This window comes from Aptenodytes patagonicus, chromosome 18, assembly GCF_965638725.1.
Source record: "Aptenodytes patagonicus chromosome 18, bAptPat1.pri.cur, whole genome shotgun sequence".
NCBI classification, from domain to species: Eukaryota; Metazoa; Chordata; class Aves; order Sphenisciformes; family Spheniscidae; genus Aptenodytes; species Aptenodytes patagonicus.
Window position 1 is genome coordinate 9,043,523 of NC_134966.1, and position 21,280 is coordinate 9,064,802.

The 21,280-nt window shown below is 48.3% G+C and overlaps 2 protein-coding genes across 5 annotated transcripts in view; one reads left to right on the forward strand and one right to left on the reverse strand.

Annotated features, from left to right (window-relative positions):
• The first annotated feature begins 5,796 nt into the window (after window positions 1-5,796).
• Window positions 5,797-9,684, forward strand: BRD3OS (BRD3 opposite strand). 2 transcript variants are annotated; one of them, XM_076355404.1, is made up of 2 exons: window positions 5,797-5,850; window positions 6,160-9,684. In XM_076355404.1, exon 2 carries the CDS (start codon window positions 6,829-6,831, stop codon window positions 7,096-7,098), a length of 270 nt encoding a protein of 89 aa, XP_076211519.1. In that variant the 5' UTR covers window positions 5,797-5,850; window positions 6,160-6,828; the 3' UTR covers window positions 7,099-9,684. The 2 variants fall into 2 exon arrangements, with proteins under 2 accessions (XP_076211519.1, XP_076211520.1); XM_076355405.1 differs by having other exon boundaries at window positions 5,802-5,845.
• A 6,760-nt stretch (window positions 9,685-16,444) lies between these two features.
• BRD3 (bromodomain containing 3) overlaps window positions 16,445-21,280 on the reverse strand; it is a 46,566-nt gene continuing 41,730 nt past the window's right edge. For all 3 annotated transcript variants that reach the window (XM_076355390.1, XM_076355391.1, XM_076355389.1), the window contains 4 exons: window positions 20,323-20,558; window positions 19,497-19,789; window positions 17,460-17,588; window positions 16,445-16,656 (listed from right to left, as the gene is read on the reverse strand). In XM_076355390.1, coding sequence (XP_076211505.1) covers window positions 16,541-16,656; window positions 17,460-17,588; window positions 19,497-19,789; window positions 20,323-20,558 — 774 coding nt within the window. In that variant the 3' untranslated portion in view covers window positions 16,445-16,540. The remainder of the gene's footprint in view (window positions 16,657-17,459; window positions 17,589-19,496; window positions 19,790-20,322; window positions 20,559-21,280) is intronic.

The window sequence follows — 21,280 nt, forward strand, 5'->3', positions numbered from 1 at the left end:
GCATCCTCCCGGGAACAAAGCCGGGGCGGGGGGGGAGACGGACCCGAGCACGGCGGGGCCGCCCCCGCACAACTTCGTCCCCCTACCCCGAGAAAACTTGCCGCCGAGGGGCCCCACCTGCGCCGCCGCGGGTGTGAGTTTTCTCCCCCCGCCCCGGGCAGGCGGGAGGAGCTCCCGGGCCGCCCCCGCCGCCCCTTTGTCTGCGGGAGCCCGGGCTCGGCGCGGCCCCGAGCCGCGGCTGGGAGCAGGGGGCGGGGAGCGCTCCGCGCCGCCTTGGCTCTTTTCCCAATTATTTTTATTTTTCCCTTCCTCCCCCCCCCCCCCCTTTTTTTTTTTAATCCCCTCGCTCCCTCCTGCCGCTGCTGCTTCGCTCCCTGTTCCGGGGAAGCCGCGCCGAGCCGCGGTGCTGCTTCGCTCTCCCCTCCGGCTCGGGGAGGCAGAGCTGCCATCCCTACTTTGCAGCCGGGGGTCCCCCGGCCCCGTCCCGTCCCCCCCCCCGGCCCCGGGGACCCCCGTGCTCCCCGCCGCCCCTGCACACGCACGGCCCCAGCTCGCCGGGGGCAGAGGCAGGACCCGACCCAGGGCTCCTCGCCCTCCCTCTGCCCTCCCACACAAGACCGGGCTTTGTCTGACCGTGCGCTCCCGCTCTTCGTCTCACGTTTGGGTTGCAAATAGTGCAGGGGAGATGTTTAACCCAAACAAGCTTATCGTATTCCTCGACTTTCAAACATGAAGACAACTCCTATAATTAATTACCAGTGTATTTATTAAAAGCCTCAACTCTCAGCCATTAACTCCTGGGCAGCAAACTCTTGAAAAATCCCTAATTTTCACCGGTGGCTTCCACCCAAATCAGCACAGTTTAGAACGGCCTCTTTTCAAATCTGTTCTGAGTTTTCTTCGGAGATCCTCTCCCCAGAGTTTGTCGATTAATTTCCAGCCTGGCTTTCCAGATAGCCAAAACCGGAAGCCGAGGCTGGGACGAAGGGAAGCTATTAACCTGCATGTCAAACAAATGCAACGCTAATCTCTTCCAAATGTAGCCAAGTGGAGATAAAGAAGAAAGAGCGACTCTACTGGCATGATCCTTCATTTCCAACGTAGGAAGGAGGATCCCTCCAAAGAATGAAAAACAAGGAAAGTTTGGTAGGCTTGGGTTTTTTTTTTTTTAAGAAGGCACTTCTTTTAGCCTGCTGTGCTGGCACTCAGTCTGTTTTGGGTCCGGCTGCGTGCAATGCCCACTGCCCCTCTGGCAGGGCAGGGTAAGTGTAGCACGATTCGAGAGGGAGCAGCATCCACGCGCCCCAGTCTCAACTAGAGCTACACCCTGCCCTGGGTGTATTCAGGAGCACGCTGACTTCCATCCGCAGTTCCCCATACCCTGCGGAGGTGATTTCTCAGAATAACTTTCTCATTCTTTTAGTCCTTCAGGAAGCTTTTCTTTCTGGTCTCCAACAGCACCCACTGGGCAGGAATCACAAGGCTACTGAAAGGAGCCGAGTCCTGCCAGGGGTAATTTTGGTTGACTCTGTACTAGTCTGCCTTGTGAGGTCAGGTCTGTAGGTAGAGGACAACAGAGGAGTTTATTATATGTGTATAATTAAAACTGCTAGCTGCAGCCTGGCTTTTTTACTGCATAATAAAAAGCTTACTTGGCCCCTGGACACTTAGGAGCAATCACTGCAGCTGCAAAGCCAGCCTCTGGGTGGGAGGCGTTGAAGCAAGTACGCTCCTCACCTACCTCTGCAAACGGCTGATGGCAGAGCGATTTTTGAGAGCAGCAAAAACCCCCCCCAAAACCTGTAAGGCGAGGCTCAGTGAAGAGCATGTATCCTGCACACACTCTTGTGGGCTGCGAGCTGCAGGTTATACAAATGTCCTGAAGCAGGATGGGGTACACGGGGAGGACCTAGGCGCTGCTTTCAGGATGTACCTAAAGCTAAAAGGGAGCTTGCATAAATTAAAGAGGTTGAATTTTGTGTTAAAGCTGGTGCTCCCCTTTCCTACCCCTTGGCACTGCTGGGAATGACAGCCAGGGAAGGACAGCCAGCCAGGGAAGGACAGCCAGCCAGGGAAGGACAGCCTGCCAGGGCTGAGGCTGCTGACCCACACGCAGAGGCTGACACTACCCTCTGCTGGGGACGGAGCGTGGAGCTTCTCTCTGCTAACGGGCTTCGCTGTATGTGCTTTTATTACTTTCTTGCATGAGAGAAGCCTGAGAGGCGAGTGAATGCACTAGAAAGAGAACAACATAAGGAATATTATGCTTTTTCATCCCAAAATGTCTCAGTAACTAGCTACAAGGAGAGTGGCAGGCAGCTATTGCCAGAGGGCAGCAGGCAGCCACCGCAGCCTGGGTCCCGTTGCAGAGGGGGTGTGAGGGGGTACACGGCTGGTGAAGCAGCAGCTGTTTGGGAACGTAACAGAGCTGCTTGGAAACATCACAGTCCAGCACAGAATAGGCAAAACTAGTCATTAAAGACAGAAAGACAGACAGAAAGACAGAAAAGAGAGACAAGAATGACAGAACGACAAGACAGAAAGAACAACAGAACGAAAGAACGAAAGAACGAAAGAAAAAGAAAAGAAAGGAAAGAAAGAAAGAAAAAGGAAGAAAGGAAGAAAGAAAGAAAGGAAGAAAGAAAAGAAAGAAAGAGAGAGAGAAAGAGAAAGAAAATACACAAATGTGTGCAAGGAGATCGTACCTTACAGATCAACCAAAACATACCTGGGAAATGGCCACATTTCACAGCAAGGTATATTTTCTGTAATGTTTGGTATTGCTCCTGGGAGAAGAGCTGACTCCCCCGTCAGCGCATGCAGAGAAGGAGCCACCCCGCTGCCTCTTTGGAGCAGCGGTCTGAAAATATCCCTTAAATACACGGGCCATACCACCACGAAATCCCCATTTCCAAGCCAGCCAGTGTCCATGGATTGCCATTGCCACCTTCTGGATTAGACCAAGTGTGCACTAGCCTGTCCCAAACCCGGTGCTGGCTGCCAGCAGCCCAGTGGACATCTGCCTCCAGCTGGAGCCGGGGTCCCCAGAGCAGGAGCCATCACGGCTGCTGTCACAGCAGAGCTCGGGCACCACCAGCAGCTGTCAGCAGTTACCCGTGCAGCCTACGTGCCATTTACATCACGCCCTTAGATTTTGTGATCTCCTTTCACCAACTATTTTAGGAAACCTGTGCAAGTCACAACTCGGCAAACACACCGCTCAGCTGCAGCTCTCGCTCGATCCTCAGTGGGGGACAGATCACACAACTACTGAAGTGCTGCCGTATTAAACTACTAACGTTCACTGGGTACAGACAAATAATTCTCTGTCTGGCTCATTTACTGCTGTAAACACCTGATCTACCTGCCCAGACAACTTGTACCCTGGAATAGTCATTGCAATTATCCTCCCGCTAACAGTCCTGCACTCCTGCCAGGAGAGCTCACGTCTTCTCCCCTACCCCCAGGCACGCCGCCTCCAAGAGCAGGCAATGGAGGTTACTGCCTGCCGCCGTGTAAAGGGAGAGCAGGAAAATTAACCTGGCGCAGCTCGATGCTGGCAGGAGGGATGAACTGGATTCTCTCCTCGCATTGGTGCAATGGGGGCAGTCAGCCAAAAATATTCTTTGCTTAGCCTGGAAAACGCTAACACTGGTGGGTAGCGCCCGAGAGGGCAGCTCCACTGGAAAAGGGCTCTCAACCCGGGTACCAAGCAGGCGGAGCCAGCACTTCCCTGGGCATTCCTCTGCGGAAGAGTCTCATTCATGGGGCCCGTGATGCCCCAGCTGTGCTGAATGCAAGTGGCACCCTCTTCCCAACACCGTCATCGCACTGCCGGGACGGCCTCACTAACCAGCCTTCCTCCACCGGGCTCTACCCCCAACAGCTTTCCCATCAAAATCAAATAGACCCGAAGCGTATCGCAGTCCTAAGGAGCTGAGCAAGGGGAAAATCGCCCAGCCCAGGCCTGTACTGCAGCCGTGTTTTGCAGCAGAGGTAAGGCCCGAGGCAGCTCGTGGGGAAAGCAAAGCAGACACGGAGATTTGATTTACTTGGAGGAAGGAGGAGAGGAACTAACCATTGGCTGGGCAGCACCGGGGTTTCACCTCATCCGTTCTACTGCTGCTGCTTCCAAGGTTTATTTGGGAAGGGTCCTGTTGGCAAACGTCTCGGGGACTCATGGCAAAGGGTCAAGTGGACGGTCAGAGACAGTTGTTGGCTGTCCAAGGTCTGCAGTTCCCGGTCCTTCTTCTTGCCTTATCTTGGCAACGTAACCACGCCACTTACCGGCTTCCTCTGCTACGCTCTGAGTTTGATGATAACACAACCGGTAATTTTTCAGAGAGGACCAAGACACCTCATCCGTGCCAAAAATCTAAATCTGGTTCCACTAAACGATTTGCATTTTGCTCTGCAGCTTCCACAAGGTGGGGCCTGGGCTGGCTCCTCTGTGCTAGCGGGAGGCGGATTAAGCAGCAAAGTCAGGACATTTCTGACAGTAAACATTTTAATAGTGTATTCATTCTTTTTTTTTTTTTTCTTTCTTCCCTCTTCTTTGTGTTTGGTCTAAATCTTCTGGGAACAGGGAATTGCAGCGTGCCTTCTATCTGATGGAAGTAAACCACCGCGTCTTGTTTGTGTCCATGAAGGCCAAGCGGAACAGCAGCACCGCCCTCAAGTAGCTCTGCAACAGATAAGTGTATCGGGTCCTTAACAGGAGATTAGATGGTGCTGCATACACAGGAGATAAGAAGATTGAGAGCTTAAATTTAGCATCATCGGAAAAAGAATTAAGCCCCACGGCTCTCTTCAAAACATATTTCTTACTGTGCTTGCCAGGGGACAGTTGGGCTAAGGCAACGTGCTGGAGCAGACAGTGATGATGAGCGGAGGTAGAGGAGGTGCCACTCAGTCACACTCCTTTTCCACGCGCTCCACCCTATAGATGTACCCGTGCGGCTGTCACAGCGACGGTTGCAGGAGGCGGTCAGCACACATAAGGGTGTCCCCTTAACCTGCCTTCAGCCCACGGACGGGCAGTCACTGGGGAACCTGAGAAAACCGAAGGGGTATAAAGGGTATCGCGCACCCTCCCAGCTGCTACACCAGTCACGCACCAGAAGGGAGACTGGGCAGCAACACGCTCTGCCTTGGCTGTAAATCCCAGGGCCAGGACCCACCCGGGCGCCTTCAGCAGCAAGGAGAGCCACTCTCCCAAGGGCAGTGCCGGACGGGGTGGACAACAGCAGGCTCCCCCAGTTCAGCCCCCGTGCTCCCGTCTATGATGCCACGGGCTCAGCACACGCAGGGCTGGGTGTCCCTTTAAGACGCTCTGTGCACCCAGAGGGTGCTGACACCCGTGGGACCCACATAGCCAGCGTGGGGAGCCCCACTGCCGTGCCCCGGACCCACGCACCCCACTAGGGTTGCTCCATTGCCATGCTCCGGACCCACGCACCCCACTCGGAGTGCTCCACTGCCGTGCCCCGGACCCACGCACCCCACTAGGGTTGCTCCAGTGCCATGCTCCGGACCCACGCACCCCACTCGGAGTGCTCCACTGCCGTGCCCCGGACCCACGCACCCCACTAGGGTTGCTCCATTGCCATACTCCGGACCCACGCACCCCGCTCGGGGAGCCCCATTGCCGTGTCCCGGACCCACGCACCCCGCCCGGGGAGCCCCACTGCCGTGCTCCGGGCTGCAGCCCGCCCCGGCCCGCGGCCCCCCCCCCGCTCCCGGCGGCTGCTCTGGCTCCTCCCGCCGTGATGCGCTCGGGAGGCGCCTCCGCGGCTGCTCCGCCGAGCGGCGCCGGGGCCGAGCCGGGCCGGGCCGAGCAGCGCAGGCACGGTGGGGCCGGGCAGCGCCGGCGCGGGGCGGGGGGCACGGGCGGGGGGGGGGGTGGTGGTGCAGGGAGCCCTCGGGGGGCCCGTAGGGGTGTGTGGGGGGTGCCCCACGAGGTGCGTGCAGGGGCAGGAGGGTGCAGGAAACCCCCGGGGGGGGGGGCCGTGGGCGGGTGTGCGGTGCCGGTGGAAGGGGTCGGGGGGGTCTGGAGGGCAGGCGGGAGGTGGGGGGCACGGTGGTGCCGGGAAGGGGGCCCTCGCAGGGCAGGGACCCCCGCTGCCAGGCCTTGGGGTGAGCCTTGCCATTCCCCCCCAGGTTGAAGCCCTGAAGCGGTGCTGTCAGGAGGCGATGGGTACCCCAGCTCGGGTACCATAACCGGGGCTGAAGGCAGCATCTCCTGCATCCCTGAGTACCTGACTCGCTAAGCTCCCGGCCGTCAGTCTGGCATCAGCGTGAAGCAGAGGTGGAGAATTCATGCACGGGCCTGGACGCTGGTGACCTCTTAGGTCTGTCCTCTTAGGCCTGCCCCACAGCTTCGGGATCCGTTCTTCAGGGAAGCAAAACTCGTCCAGAGCCACTCAGCCTGTCCTGCCCGGCTGTGGAGCAAGCCCACCGCCGTGGAGCCACCACTCACGCCTGTTGAGATACTTCATGGACTCTCAACAACAAGCAGCTCATGTGCGTGTGGTCCCTTTGCAACATGAAACACGTAGCAGCATCGCCACTGGATAAGCTTTCGGAAGTCCTGGCTTGTTATTTAAGCAAGGCCAGGCTGCCCACTGTGATTTTCGGGCGCGCGTGTCCCTGCTCCCTCTCCTGAGTGGTGCTTACATCGACCAACAGCTCGTGGGTCCCGAGAGCCGTGCCACTGGGGATGTTCTCCCTTGAGCTCAAAGCAGCAGCAGTCGACCTGGACCGACCCAGCGGGGTGTATTTCGGAGCTGCCGGGAAGGAGCTGTTGTCTTTGAAACTACCCCTGAGCAGATGACTGACAAAGTAATGAACGGGAGGGTGCCCCTGCCTGAAAAAGCCTTGTCTGAGGGCTACGCCCGGCTGCGGTACAGGGACACCTCTCTGCTCATCTGGCAGCAGCAGCAGCAAAAACTGGAGTCGGCCCCCCCCAACACTTACCTGAGCCGGAGTCGGAGCATGTGGTACTCGCAGTACGGCAACGAAGCCATCCTGGTGCGGGACAAAAACAAGCTGGATGTCTCCAGGGACACGGGGCAATCTAAGTTTTGTGCTATTATGTAATTTCAGTGGCTTTGCATTAGAAATCCACACGTGGAGACAAACCAGACTTGCATCAAGCTGGGGGAGATGGGTTTGCACCGACAGACCTGCGGCTAAAGCAGTGTGTACGGGATAGGCCAGAAAGGCTGTCTGAAGTTTACGTTTGTTTTCGCTGTTGGTAGCATCAGATTTTGCATGTCGTTGAGTGTGTATAACGAAAACAGTCTTGCTCGGGAACTCATGAGCCTGTGTTTGCTGCCTAGCATCTTGGCAGGGTCCATGCTGGACCATGTGTTGCTTGCAAGTGGCTTGTGTACCGTGAGAAACACCCGCTGTCATTTGGGAGCCATCCCCAGCAGGCACTTTTACTTGCTAGTCCTTACACATTGCCAAAGCTCTGCGAATGCTGGTGGGAGAGAGGCAAGCGCAGATCCATTTCCATCGAGGCTAAGATTTGAGGAAGGTGATCTGCAAAACTACCCGGCCATTACTTGTTCTGCTTGCCCTGTCTCCCTTTAATTACTGCCCTGGAAGTGGTCTCTTACAACCAGGTAATTAAGTGGTTTATTGTGGAGGGAAAGAGGGAAAGAATGTATGGAGAATTTCATCTGAGCCTTCAAAACACCTGGCAGGAAAGGTGCGCTGCAGTTTCATCCTGTGCAAAGCAAAGGGCCCTTTCTGGTGCCACAGTTTGGTATCGTGGAAATAACAGAGAGGACTTCTGGAGTCGGTGGAGCTGACTCCCTTCACGCAGGTAGATTCCCAGCCCACGCTTCGGGAACGGATCACCAAGCGAATCACCTGAAAGGGAGGGACAAGCCCAGGAAAGCAACAAGGAAGAAAGCTCCTGTAAATACACGCATCTCCTGCTAAAGCACATGAGGAAACTCCTACACAGCATGTACCTGCCCCCAGAGATCAGCTGCAGAAGAAAACAGCCTACTGAAGTTTGCTTTGCATTTAAGTTTTAATGCACACAGTAGCTTGGAAGCGTTTATCTTCTAATTTGGTTTGGATAGTGGATTTGGTGCATGTATTTTAAAAGTTGTGTCTGGGAGCATTTGTTTCAACCAACTGAAGGATTTTAGGAGGGAAAAATACTACAATTGCCCTTTTTGGGAACAGAGACTGCTTTCAGGTTGTTTCCGTTAGAGCTGAATCCCCAACTTGCTCAAGGCAAGATCAAGCTGAGAAACTCAACCCAGCAAGCACCTAAATCTTTATTAAAAACAAAGCAGTACCACTTCCAGGGGTGCTAATTATGCGCCCAGGGTTCAGCATTAAAGCATAACATTGGGCTGAAGTCATAGACTCCCTTTAGGTCTTGCCTAGGACATCCTCCTGCAGCCCTGGGCGCCTAATCCAGCAGCCCCTAGGTACAGGCTTAACTTCAAGCAAACCGGTATTCGATGTTGACTTCAGTATGGATTATTTACCTGCCTAAAATTAGGCACAGTCATTACCTTCTATTATATTTATCTAAAACCTCTTTTGCATTTTTCAAGCACTTTATTTTTTTTTTTTAGTACAGTGAAGACGACTCTCTTCCACCTCTCCCGTGTGGGTTAAATGCTACCACACACACACTCAAGTTTGCTGAATTCAGCGTGCTGAGCAGAACATACCTGTTTTAACGCGAGATCGTAGAGGTTTGATGTACTCAGCCCTGATCCGTAGCACGTGTATGCACTGCAAACCATAGGCAGCTCATTCTGTTTTTTTTTTTTAAGTACTATTTATGCATGTGTTGGTGTTTGGTACCTTACGTGTGTGCTCATAAAACTAAACCTGCTGATGGACCTCAGTGCTTCGCAGACCTGTGCAGTGCTCTGCACACTCAAATAGTCCCGTTGATCTTGCCGTCACTAGTTCTGGCTGAGAAACATTTTGGTGAATAAACGTTTTTTAACTGGGGAAAAAGCATTCGACAAGATTCACAGAACTAGCGAGACTCTGAAAGCTGCTGGCAGCGGTGCTCCTGTACTGAGTGCGCGGCTTAAGGTAGAGCATGGCCTGGGATGCGTGACCCACCCAGGGCTCCAGTTCTCGGCTGAGCAAACGGGTGATTATTGATACAGGCGGGCAGGAGGCTGGTCCCAGAGCTCCCCTGGAAACTGCAGGTAGAAGCGACCTGGAGAGGAATCCAGCCCAGGGGAGCATGCGAACTCCGGGAGTTTTAAGGAACAGCACATCCCCAAAACCAGCTGTTCATTTTCTTTACTTTTCTTATAGAAAAAACACTTTTTTTTTTTTTAATTTCAGTAAGAAAGCTGATTATCAGTCTCTTTTTGTTTATGTGGCTGGTAAACCAAAATTCAGTTATTTGAAGAGTGTTAATTGGACTGTACAAGAATAAAAACTCAAGTATGTGCATAAATTCTTCCAGGATTGAGGCTGGACATGACAGTACAGAAGAGTGTGACTTGTTCTTCCCTCCCTGTCAGTGTACTATTTTCCATGTCTGTGTGTCCTCATTAGTCACAGCAGGTTTGTGGAGTGGCTGCTATGAGCGAGCATTTCTGTAAGCCAGTTGTGTAGCGTTGATGCACTTGTTTAAAATGCTGTTGTAGCCTCTTTGATAAAGTGCATTAAAATCATTTGGACGCATCATCGCGAGCTGCTGTTTTTCTTCTGCACGTTAATCACTTTGGCACATGTCAGGATTACAGCTATTATCACTCCCAATCCCCACCCGGGCAGAAGAGGGAAAGCTCAGCAGATGGGCAGTTTCTCCCCAGTTGGGAATTACCTTAGTTACTGGGGAGGCTGGGGGTAACCTCCCCCTCCAAAGTCACACCACTTTACCTGCGAAGACTGGCCATGTCTGGAGGAGGCTCCTCCAGGTTCCCAGGCCCAACAGCCCTCATCAAGTCTTAGCGGTGCACTCGGGGATGAGGACAGCCTCTGGATGTCACACATGCAATGACCTCTATCGCTACAGATACCAGCGTGAGCCGAACCTCAACTGTCTTCTGCCTGTCCTCAACCTCCTCCAAGTCTCTAAGAAGCAGCACTGCTTGATGCACCTAGAAATAACTCACTAGTAAATGCTAAAGAAAACATCCTCCTGTGAGGCAGCCCCACAGGAGATTTTGAGAGGACAGGGTGAACAAACATTTCCTTTGGGGGTATCATTGGTACAACACACAGCTACACTGATACAACAGCTAAGCAAAACAGGTTTACTGAAACCTTAGAGATCACAGCTTTTAAACCCAGTGAGCAGGAACAGGGTTAGAGAAAGATTAACCCAGGGGAAACCTGGCTGTTTTAACCCTTACCTTATAAATAAACCATCCGGCATGCATCTGAGAAAGCGAACAGCAAAACCAACCTGAATCGTCTCCAGTGACCAAAACAGATTTTGGCCACCATACAGTAAATGTCAAGACTCTGCGGTGAATGTGACCAGCCAGTCCGGGCCCCCCCGTTCCCAGCTGCGTCTCCCATGTCCTGGTCGCCTTGGGATCGCTGCGGGGCCAGCGTGTGCAGCACCGGCTGGTGGAGCAGGTGCCGCTGCCAGGGCTGGTGAGAAATTCCCTCTGGTTCCTTCAGGTCCTGGTGGCTTGAAAGTAGTCAGCATTAAACCTGGGTGAAACTTTCATCTCTTTTTTAGCTGAACTTACCTCAATCGGATGCAATTCTCACATAAACTAAGACCCCTTCCGATTGTAGGCTTCTAGGTAAAAGTCCTTCCTTGTCTGTCCTGGTGCATTAAAGCAGCCCGAATGCTTTCCTCACCAAAAGAAAGGTATATTTAGAGCACGTCAATGCCAGGTACTGAACTGTTATTCAGAGACCCCAGGCCAAGCTGGCAGTGCCCCAGGCTTGCCCCCTGCTCTGAAGGCAGTTTGCCCCGTTAGTGTGGCACTCCATCAGCTAACAGCTGGACTTGCAAAATTACTTCCAAATTATTTCCATACTCGTGGCACTAGGGCTCTTAGTATATTTATGTTTGTCTCTTAGCAATGCTACTCAACTGACTGCTCGATCAAAGCCCTGCAGGTTTTCAACTGGAGCAAGTGCAACACCTGACAAAGGAGATGAGGAAAGGGAAAGGGAGAGGAGCGGGGAAAATATGGGATCAAACTGCACACACAAAACAATTTTTCTTTTTATTATGAAAACAAAACAAATGCCCCAGGACCAGGGTCCATGATTACCAGAAACATCAAAGATTACTTTCTAACTCTTTTTTTTAATTCTGTTGTGTTTGAGGCCAGCAATTTGCAATAAACAAGCTAAACTACTTACATTGACTCATTTCTTTTCAGTAACTGACATTTACAGGAATATACTAGAAATGGCACTAAAAAGTTTTAAGAAAAAGAGTTACGGTAAATTTGCATGCACATCATACAGAAAAGTAACATTTTTTTTAAATATTAAAAAAACCCCAAAAAACAAAACAAAAATACAACAACAAATCTTTCTGGATTGGTTATGCCAGTATCAGGGGTAAGTTCTAAGTGGCCTGTGTCAAATCCTAGCTGGTGGTTTGTTTATTTTTAAAAAGTGACATTTAAAAAGATATGCAAATACCATTTCTTTAAAAAAATGCATCTCATTGTTTTACAAGCAAGATAATGCTGCTAGTGTAATGAATCCTCGCCCTAAATTTATCTTCAGCAATGCAGAGCCTGCCCACAGTTAGCCCTAGTGGTAACTGCTCATGTTTGAGAATATGTCTTTTTAAAATCCAGTACTAAAAAGGTTGTGGTTTTTCTTTGTCACGCCCCGATCCCTTCCCCCTAGCTCCAACCCCAACTTTAAAAAACATCATTCCTTTCAAAACAAGGAAAAAAATTAAAAACTGGTCTAAGAGTCCCCAAAACAGAGAAAGAACTAGATTAGGTAACTGCAGTCTGCTTCTACCACATAGAGAACATGAAAGAGACCTCACTGGGTAACTAATTTGTATATATACACGCACACACGTGCTCGTGTATGTGCGTGGGTGTGGGTGCGTGCATCTATTATACACACACTCACAAACAACAGTTACATAGTCCTGAAATATCAGTTCTACAGTTACAAACCCTGTCGGTAGGAAAGTTTAAAATCACATCAATACAAAACTGAAATGATTTTGTGTAGACAACATTTGGTTAGCAGAAAACTGTTGTACGCAACAGATTCCTTTAGTAGATGGATCAGGGCCTGAGCCCATGGGATGCGGATCTCCCTCTGGTCCCACTGAGCCTACATCTGATGGTATGCCAAGAAGCGGGCTGACCTTACAATCAGATAAAGTTTAACAAAGTTTTTAAAGGTGCAGTAATGCTGGTTGATTGATAACAGGTCTGGTCAGATATTGTTTTGTCAAACAGGAATTAGTCAGAAAACACAGTTTCAATAAAACTATTTGTGTGTATGTATACATAAGAAATCATACTGATTTCAGTGAAGTTTCCCCTGGAAAACAAAGTTAAACTTTGTTCGTTCAAGAAAAATTCTACCATAAAAATTTCAATTTTTTTTATTCTTAAGTTTAAAAATGTTATTTGAAATGTTATATGTTTGATCATTTTAAAAGTTACTTCATGACATCTGTACTGACATGTCATGCAATACAAACTCAGTTAAATAACTGCTCTATTGTTTCAGTTTCCAACTCATTAAGGGCTGCTGCTACTTACTATGGACTGAAAACATCTCTTCTTTCCTGGAGACACTCTGATCTGGAGATACAAGAGGCACCACTACTGACATGTCAGGAGATAATGAGCACTACAAACAATGCGAAAATGAGAAAGTTAAGAACAACATTTTGAAATGAAGAATCACCAATTTCTTTCCTGAAATGAAGGTCATGCCAAAATGGATTTCTCCTGTGAACTGCCATTTCACAGGGAACACCTTACTTTCCATAAGAACAAAGTTTCCCACTAAATGGTAGCCCAAGTCGCAGCTGGGTATATCAAAGATACGTAGGTGGTTCTTCATATTCCTTGGTGGGTTTGGTTGCTTGTTTTCCTTGCAAATCCCCAAGCTAGGACAGGTTTGCCAACTAGAACAGGGATCCTCCTCCGGCACTGCAGACAGTCCCAGGCCAGGCCCCTTTCCATCACTTCACGCTTGTTCCCCAACCCTTTGGCTCTAACCTTTCCACTGATTTCAGTGGGACAGAGCTATGCGTCCCAGAGGAACGTCTGTACCCTGGCCGTGGTCAACAGGGTTGCCCCCAGCGTCGGAGGATGGTGGCACGCTGCAGAGCCAGGTCCCCGGGCTTTGTGTGGTGGCGATGCTGGCGAGAGCGGCTGCCGGGCAGGCTGCTATTGCCTCCAACACCGGCTGCGGTTTGTTCTCTGCACAGGAGCGTGTTTTGTCCAGAGCGACCACCACGCTACACCAAACAGCATAGCTCAGGTTAATGCACACGGGAAAAGGTTTCAAGCGGGGGGAAAACTGGGAGCTTGATTATCCAAGTTGTCATGGTATTGAATTGGTCGCAATTATTTTAATTAAAATACTAGTTGGTTTTGATAATGCAAGTCTCAGACGATAGGAGAAACACAGATGAAACCCAACTCCATTAAAAAAACCCCTAAGCTCTTAATTAGGTGTATATTACATTTCCTCATAGTAAATTCTGAAAATATATTACTAAGGATCTGTCTAGGGGAAGATTTTTTTTAAGGGCAGAATTTAAAAAAATATAGGAACTAAAAATAACTCCATTGTTAATGGAAAAGAAAAATGATTAATTTCAGTAAGAGTCAGAATACCCTAGTTCATCCATTTTCAAATACTATGGGAAACTACCTGCGAAGTCTTGAGAGCCTCCTGCCAACAGGCCAAGCACCCTGGTGATTGCAAAATGAGCCAAAGATGCCCAGCAACTTACAGGAGGAACTCGGTGCCTTACAGCAACACAGCATCGCGTGCTCAGCCCTTAACAACAAAATGGGAATTCTTTCTACAGCAAACTGTGCAGAGTCTGTTATTGTTACTACACAGATAAGACAAAGACAGAGCCACGTCAGCTGTATGAGACGCACGTCTGGACACTCTGAAATGCTGATCTTTGAAAGATAGATTTTTTTTTTTAAAAGACAGATGCATAAGTGTCTAGCTAATAAAACCTCAGTCGATGGGCAGTAAGTGACTGGCAGCTGAGTGTGGATGCAGTTAGAAGTGCAAACCATGGAGTGCTAATAACAGGCTGGCCCTGCACTTCCCCGGCTTTCCAGCACCGGGACATCCCCCAGACACCACGCATCCCAGCACGCGATCTCCTGTCCTAGCTCTTGGAGGCTGAGCGTGCAATGAAAATCGTGTGCTGGGGCTGAGGAGTCCTCCAGGGCCACTCACCTATGTGAAAAATAAAAGCTGGTGCAATCTGCACCACGGGGCCTCTGGCAAACCATTATTAGAGACCACAGCAGGGTGAATTTTAGGGCTACCCCACAGTAGAGAGGCAGCCTTAGGGGCTGGTGCTGGGAGAGGGAAAGGCATAACTTCCTGTTAAACTCTGTATATTTTTTCTTTACAATAAAAAGTTAAGAATTTACAATAAATTTCTGCCCCTCAGATTACAAATTTTATATAATTATAGAACTGGTGTTTTCCTAAAATTGGATTATAAAAGAAAAAACCCACTGTTCTAAAAAAAAAAAAAGGGGGGGGGGGAAGACCTCTGGAAATATTACAGAGAAAATAGTAATGTGCTGCATCAAGAAATTGCATCTACCTGTATGTCTCCAAAATCTGTACAAAATGGGAAAAAAAGAGGGCTGGGGTGAAAAGATAAAGAAGAGAAAAAACAAAAGCAAAAATGAACACACCAAACATGACAGAGCACCAGACACACGATAGACTGGACTGTAGCACCTGTAGGTATAAAGTCCATTGGATTTAAATAAAAAGTCTCAGATTTTTATTTGGTTTTTTGTTGTTGTTTTGTGGTTTTTTTTTTTTAATCTGGTTCAAACCACATTAAAAGTCTGCATTTCTGCTGGTCTGCATTTCTGCTGGTCTGCATAATGCAGCTTTGCTTTTGTTATTTTTTTTAAATGTTTTAAATGACCAATGGTGTTTAATAAATAAAGGACTTATATATACATGAAATTAGGGACAGTGAAAACAGAGCATATTGCAGCAGTGCAGGTCAAAACATAGGCTGGACTCAAAAAATTGCAAGCCTTAAAAAATTGTCTCTATTTTTCTTTTTTTCTTCCTCATCTCTTTTTTCTGTTTTTTCTTTTTATTGAGGTAAGCATTTCAGTGCCTGGAAACCTGCACCCTGCATGACACAGAAGTAGCATTCCCTTTCTAGGAGCTCACTACTGAAACAATAAGGAGGAGAAAAAAAAAACAAACTGAAAAACAAAACACACACAACATCCCTCTCCAATTCCCCTGCCAGCTCAGCCTCAGCTGGAGCTCAAGTGCTCCTTTATTTTAAGCCCAGACTGAGGTGCTTGTCATGGAGAAAGTACTTAAGCATGTGTCTAATAACGAGCACATGACTTGCCTTGGTCACTCTGCAGGGATCACTCTGAGGTCCAGCTGAGAACTTTCAGCCAAAAACTGTTTTCAATTAAATGAAAACTTTCATAGAGTGTGTCAATTTCCTGGAAATTATCTGTACGATGTGAAAAATAACATTCCCAAGAAACTTGAGTGTCCCTTGCTCCCTTCTTCCCAACGTATCCCCGAGAAAAATCAAAATTTTGAGTGGAAAAAACAAGAAATGCAACCACTTCTATTGCTCATGTGCTTAAAGTTAAGTTCATGCTTAAATACCTTCCTGAACAGGTGCCTATGCCTCTACCAAGATTAAAAAAAAAAGCATGTTAGCAATCCACAGTACATGAGAATTTTTTTGGTTTTTTTTTTTTTGTTTTTATGTAAAAAGATGATAGCATCTGGCATTTTCATCACACTGTAGACTTTGAGATTAAGAATACTAGTGCTAATAACAAATACACCAACTAGTTCAAAAGCTAACATCTTTCAGATACAGTACCATTTTACAGAGATTTCTTTAAAAAAAGTTGTTGGTTTTTTTTTTACCTTGTGTGAGCCAGGCAGGCTTATTAAAAGAGAACATTTTTGTGGGGAGAGGGAAGGGGCGGGAGGGAAATGTACTAGAAACCTTGCAGAACCTTCTATTTATCTCCTGCTAAGAGTTCAAAGTTCTTCCATTTTCAACCAATCTTCTTCAGTTAAAATGTATTTTAGAGACTTTATGCAAAGGGAACTATTTGTCATAAAGTCTAGTCACACACACACGCACACGCAAAGATCTTTGACCTATTAAAAGAGCGCCCCCCAAAAAAATGGAAGATACCTTTTATAACACTGAATTAAAAAATAAAATAAAACGGTCAGAGAAAGAGAGAGGGAAAAAACCTGACCACCGTGGAACAAGAGCAGTATATTAAGGAGAGAGAGGAACACTGCAGAACATCGGTGAGGGTGATGTCCATTTTGTGTTTTGTGTGTAAGTGTCCGTAACTCATTCTGAATCGCTGCTGTCTGAGCTGGAGCCACTGGAGCTGCTGCTCCCAGACTCGGAGGAGCTGCTGCTGCTGAGCCGGGAAGGGCCTCCGGAGGGAGCCGAGCTGGATTTCTCTGCGGGGAAGAAGGCAGTGATGTGGTTACTTGCAAGGAACTGAAAGCGAAGGCCCACAGCCTTCATCCTCCACGGCTTCATTCACAACTTCGTTTTGCCTGGGCAGCTTATTTACCCGCAGCCTTTGCTCGCTGCAACAAGGCCTGTCGCATCAGTGGATGGCAAGGTTTCTCAGGCTGCAGGTGACCACAAAAGTTTGGGTTCCGCACAGGAGCCCTACGGGAGGGCAATGTCCTCCGTGGCCCTACGGTGCTTATGGTGAGACGGCACAGAGCACCTGGGGAGCTGTGTTCACAGCCTCGTGCTTCAGCGCAACCTCTGAACACAAGAAAATCCTGCCTGACTTGCGTGAAGCCGGAAGAAGCTTAGTTTGCACTGGAAGAACCTTTTGTACCATCTTTCACACTATTGCACTACGTGGGGGCTTGGGCTTTTTTTAATCCCACAATGGAGAAAAATCACCTGCTAGATGCTCCGCGGTACTGGTCTGTACACACAGTCCTGCACAGGCTAACACAGAAGAGAAGATCCTTCTCCCTCTGAAGGATGAATTGCCTCCAAGACACCTCACATTTACCACCCAGGAGAGCTTCCACCTGGACAGGGACCAAAGCAGCCCCCACACAGTAGCTCAGTGCCCAGCAGTAACTGGCTGTACCCCGACACTAGTGACCAACTGGGGTAATTGTCACAGAGATAAATCCAAGGCTACAAGGCGGCAGTAGTTTTGCCTCAGTGAGGAAGTCTATCTACATACACAACTTTTCGGGCATTGTTAGCACAGTAAAACCAAAGCCTTTACCTTTCTTTGCAGGTTTCTTGTTGTTGTTTAGCTGCCCACTGACGTCCTGTAACCGTTTTTCTAGTTCTTTCTTCTTTTCCTGAGCTAACTCTTCTTTTGACTTTGCTGCTTGCTTTTTCCCACTTGCAGCTGTGGAGGAGGAATGCACAATTTCTGAAACTGCATGGTTGCAGGCAAAAAAGAGTGGACATCACTATTTTACAGGGCATGTAAATCTGTGTGACCGCTCTGCAGTGACACCGCTAAGATCAAGTGACCACACAGCAACTACACATCCCAGATAGAGGACAACACATGAAGTTGTCTAGATCATCCAATCACCATCATCCTGTAACATGCACTTTTTAAGACAGACCTTCTGGAAAGTATTTTAGAAGATAGAAATATCCATGTAATAACCTTGTAGTTACAGGTTACTTACCAGCCAGTTATATGGTCAATAGTTACACATTTGTAATTACAGAATTGTTACATGGGTTTTCTGCCCTGTAAAATAAAGTGTCCCATTAAAGGTTGTCAGAAGTAGCATCTGCCATTAAAACTTATGATACCTCACGCAAGAATATAATGTGTTTTATGTTGCTTTAAATATAAAACAAAACAAAAAGGACAAATTAAAAAACAACTGAGGCAAAGGCTGGCAGACAACAGGAAAGTAGCTGCATCAGTTAGGATGGAAATGATGAGAAGTACCAGCAATACTCATTCTTCTGAGCAGAAGAAATATCCCTCCAAAGAAGGAGTAATTGAACACAGGTGTTGGTCAGTATCAGAAGCACAAAACAGGGGCCAGATATTTTGCCCGATCCAGCAAGGAAATACCTACGTTTCTGTGTGCTGTTTTAAAGCAATGATTTAAAAAAAAAAAAAAAAAAGAAATCTGGAAAGCACAGTCCTAAGAGGGTACGCCCCTGAACACTAAGCATTGCAATAGACACCGGACAGCAGGAGAGTCCGGCTGGGATCAGGCATGCCGGCCTGCCAGCCCAGGGCATACCAGTCTCAGAGGAGTGGACGGACGGACATCTGAGGTTGTCTGCGTTACTCTATGCTTTGGTTCCAAAACAAAAGAATGGTTCTTATTCCTAACCACTCTGAAGATCTTTTCCTGAGCTATTTCAACAGTGCAGGGCTCGGGGGGGAGGGGGTGGGGGGGGAGGAGGGGAGGGGATCAAAGTAACATATTAAAAAGCAAAAAGAAGGGTCAAAGTCTGAGCTTTGCTTAGGCCTACCTGAAAATCCTGTGGTGAAGAAATGGAGGTGCTCTGCAAGAGTTGCGAGTAGCTATTGTGTTATACTCTTAACAGGACAACTCCCTCTTAACCAACAAGCAGATGGACAGAGCCAGGACCACTTCAGGTAAGTGATCCTATTGCTATTCAGCTGGAGCTAAACTCTCAAGGGACCGCAACAATTCACTCTCTGTGGATGAGGCACAGAGAAAAGTCCATCCCATACTGTACCGTACACTCGGCAGCGCATTAACATTAATCCTCTGATCTGATAGAGACTGAGGGTAATAAGGTGATCAGGCCATCTAGGAAGAGCAGTTCTGAGGTGAATATACAACTCAGACACTTACACCCAGAATCCACGGGTTGCCCAGGTAACTTTGTGCAAGTCATTTATTCCCTTGGTGTTTCAGATCCCAACCACGCTTTTTATTTCCTTCCTAATTAGATGCTAAACTATTCAGGATAAGAAACTGATCCTTCTAGACAAGTGCACATAACACCCAACACAATGAGACTGAAACCTTTACAGTGCCTTCTAGATTCTACGTAAGTAATAAAGGCATCACAGGGGTCTTGTAGAGGAACACGATAGCCCTCCAGGTCTCCACGGCATGACATCATGAGAAGAAACAACAGAAAAAGTAGAAAGTTTCTGTACATTTTCATGGGAGAAAACAATCTCTAAAAATCCCTGTCATCACATACCCAACAGCTGGATAAGAGAATCCCAACACACATGCCCTGACTCCAAAGCTGAGCCCAAGAGCTGGTGGGGGAACACGTGCCCCAGGAGGTAACTTACAAAATGGTTTCCTTTGTTTTTTCTGTAAACAAGATTTCACGTATCTCTCCAGTTCTCGTAAAGTTGTGGGCTTCAATGTTTCAAAATCTATTTCTATCTCATCAGGATTGGAGTCTCTGAGGGAAGGTTCCCGCGACTGGATGATGTGCACCACCCTGCCCAGCTTCTCCCCAGGCAGGCGGTTGATGTCCAAGCTGAGTTGTCGTTTCTCATCATAGGTCATGGGCAGACCTTCCTCCTCCTCGTCTGAATCGTAGGTTGCAGATGCCTGTTTGCCTCCTTTCTTGGGCTGCCTGGGGGGGGTTGGCAAGCACGGAAACATTCATGGGTATATAGCAGGAATGAACTCATTTTTCTACTCCCCTTGTAACGAACGTCCCAATGCTCTTGGCTTTGAACCTCTAGCCAGATGGCTCAAACAGCACCACAACTTCTGAAAAAGTTCAGAAATCTGAGATCAGCTGTTCTACTCCTATTATATTTCAGCCCTGTGAGGCATGTCAACAAGCCCATGTAGCAGCAGGGGGGCAAGCAATGAAATGGCATGTTCTTGCCGGCTGCACAAAAGGCAAAAAGCAAAACCTTATCTGAGAGTGATCAGGCAGGGATTCTGAGTTGGACAGTGGAAATAGGATGGTTCCACTGCCAGCTCTAACTTAGAGACTCCCTGGAGTTGTCTGGGAATGGGGACACTATTCAACAGCAAATTAACTGCTCTGACAACCGAGCTTCACCAGGAATTCAACAGGGAGAGGAGGGACAGCAGAACTGGGCTGGAAGCTCTTGGCATTCCCCTTAAGGCAACTTGCAGAAAGCAGGCTCTCACCTGTTAGCTGTGGTCGTGCTGTTTGCTTTCTTAGCTGGGGCTTTCTTCTGTTGGGTTTGTTTTGGTGGTTGAGCCACCTTGGGTTTCTTCTCCTCCTCAGCTTTTACTTTGTGCTTTTCTTTTTCCTTCTCTTTATCTTTCTTTTTCTTCTCTTTTTCCTTCTTCTCTTTTTTTTTCTTTGGTTTGTTCACTGGCGCTTGTGACAATGCAGCTAGCTGCTCATGGACGGCCTTTAGCTGAGGGACAACAGTGAGAAAATAAATCAGACTTCAAGGCAAGATAACCGATGCCTCCACATACCCTTCTTCTACATCCTGACATGTAAGTATATCCCAAAGGCAATGATCAAGCAGTCTAGTGATTGAACTCAGGAGACATTGCTTGATTTGAAATTCTTTAAAAAATGCAGTGCAAGCGTACAGAAGTTGGCTCAAATGAAAACATCATTCTTGTTTTATAGGGGCAAATAAAAATTAATCTTAATAGCTCCGTCCAGAGTACTGACAACATGGCCTCTGGAATCCTGGATTCACTTCTTGGCTCTCCTACTAACTTGCTTTGAGACACCAGATAAGCTATTTTATTAATGCTTTGTTGTATTACAGTAGCACATGTAAGCACTGTAGCATCTGGCATTGTATACCTGCATAATAAGAAAGACCATGGCTTAATCATTTGCAACCACAACAGTCAAAACAGCTCACTTCTACAGACGGGGTACAGGGGGACAATATCCCACAGGGAGCTTGTGACAGATTTTGTTATGCCTGACCTCTCATACAAAATGGGTGTCTCTGTTCTTCCCAGATCTCTAGTATTGTCTGCACCTTCATTCATACTCTAGGATCCCAGAAGGAAGCACAGAGCATCAGCACCAAGAATGGCTATCTCGAAGAAAATTAACGTCAAACATGCACTTATTTCACAGCTGAGCATTCTTCCCCTTTAGCTAGCAGAA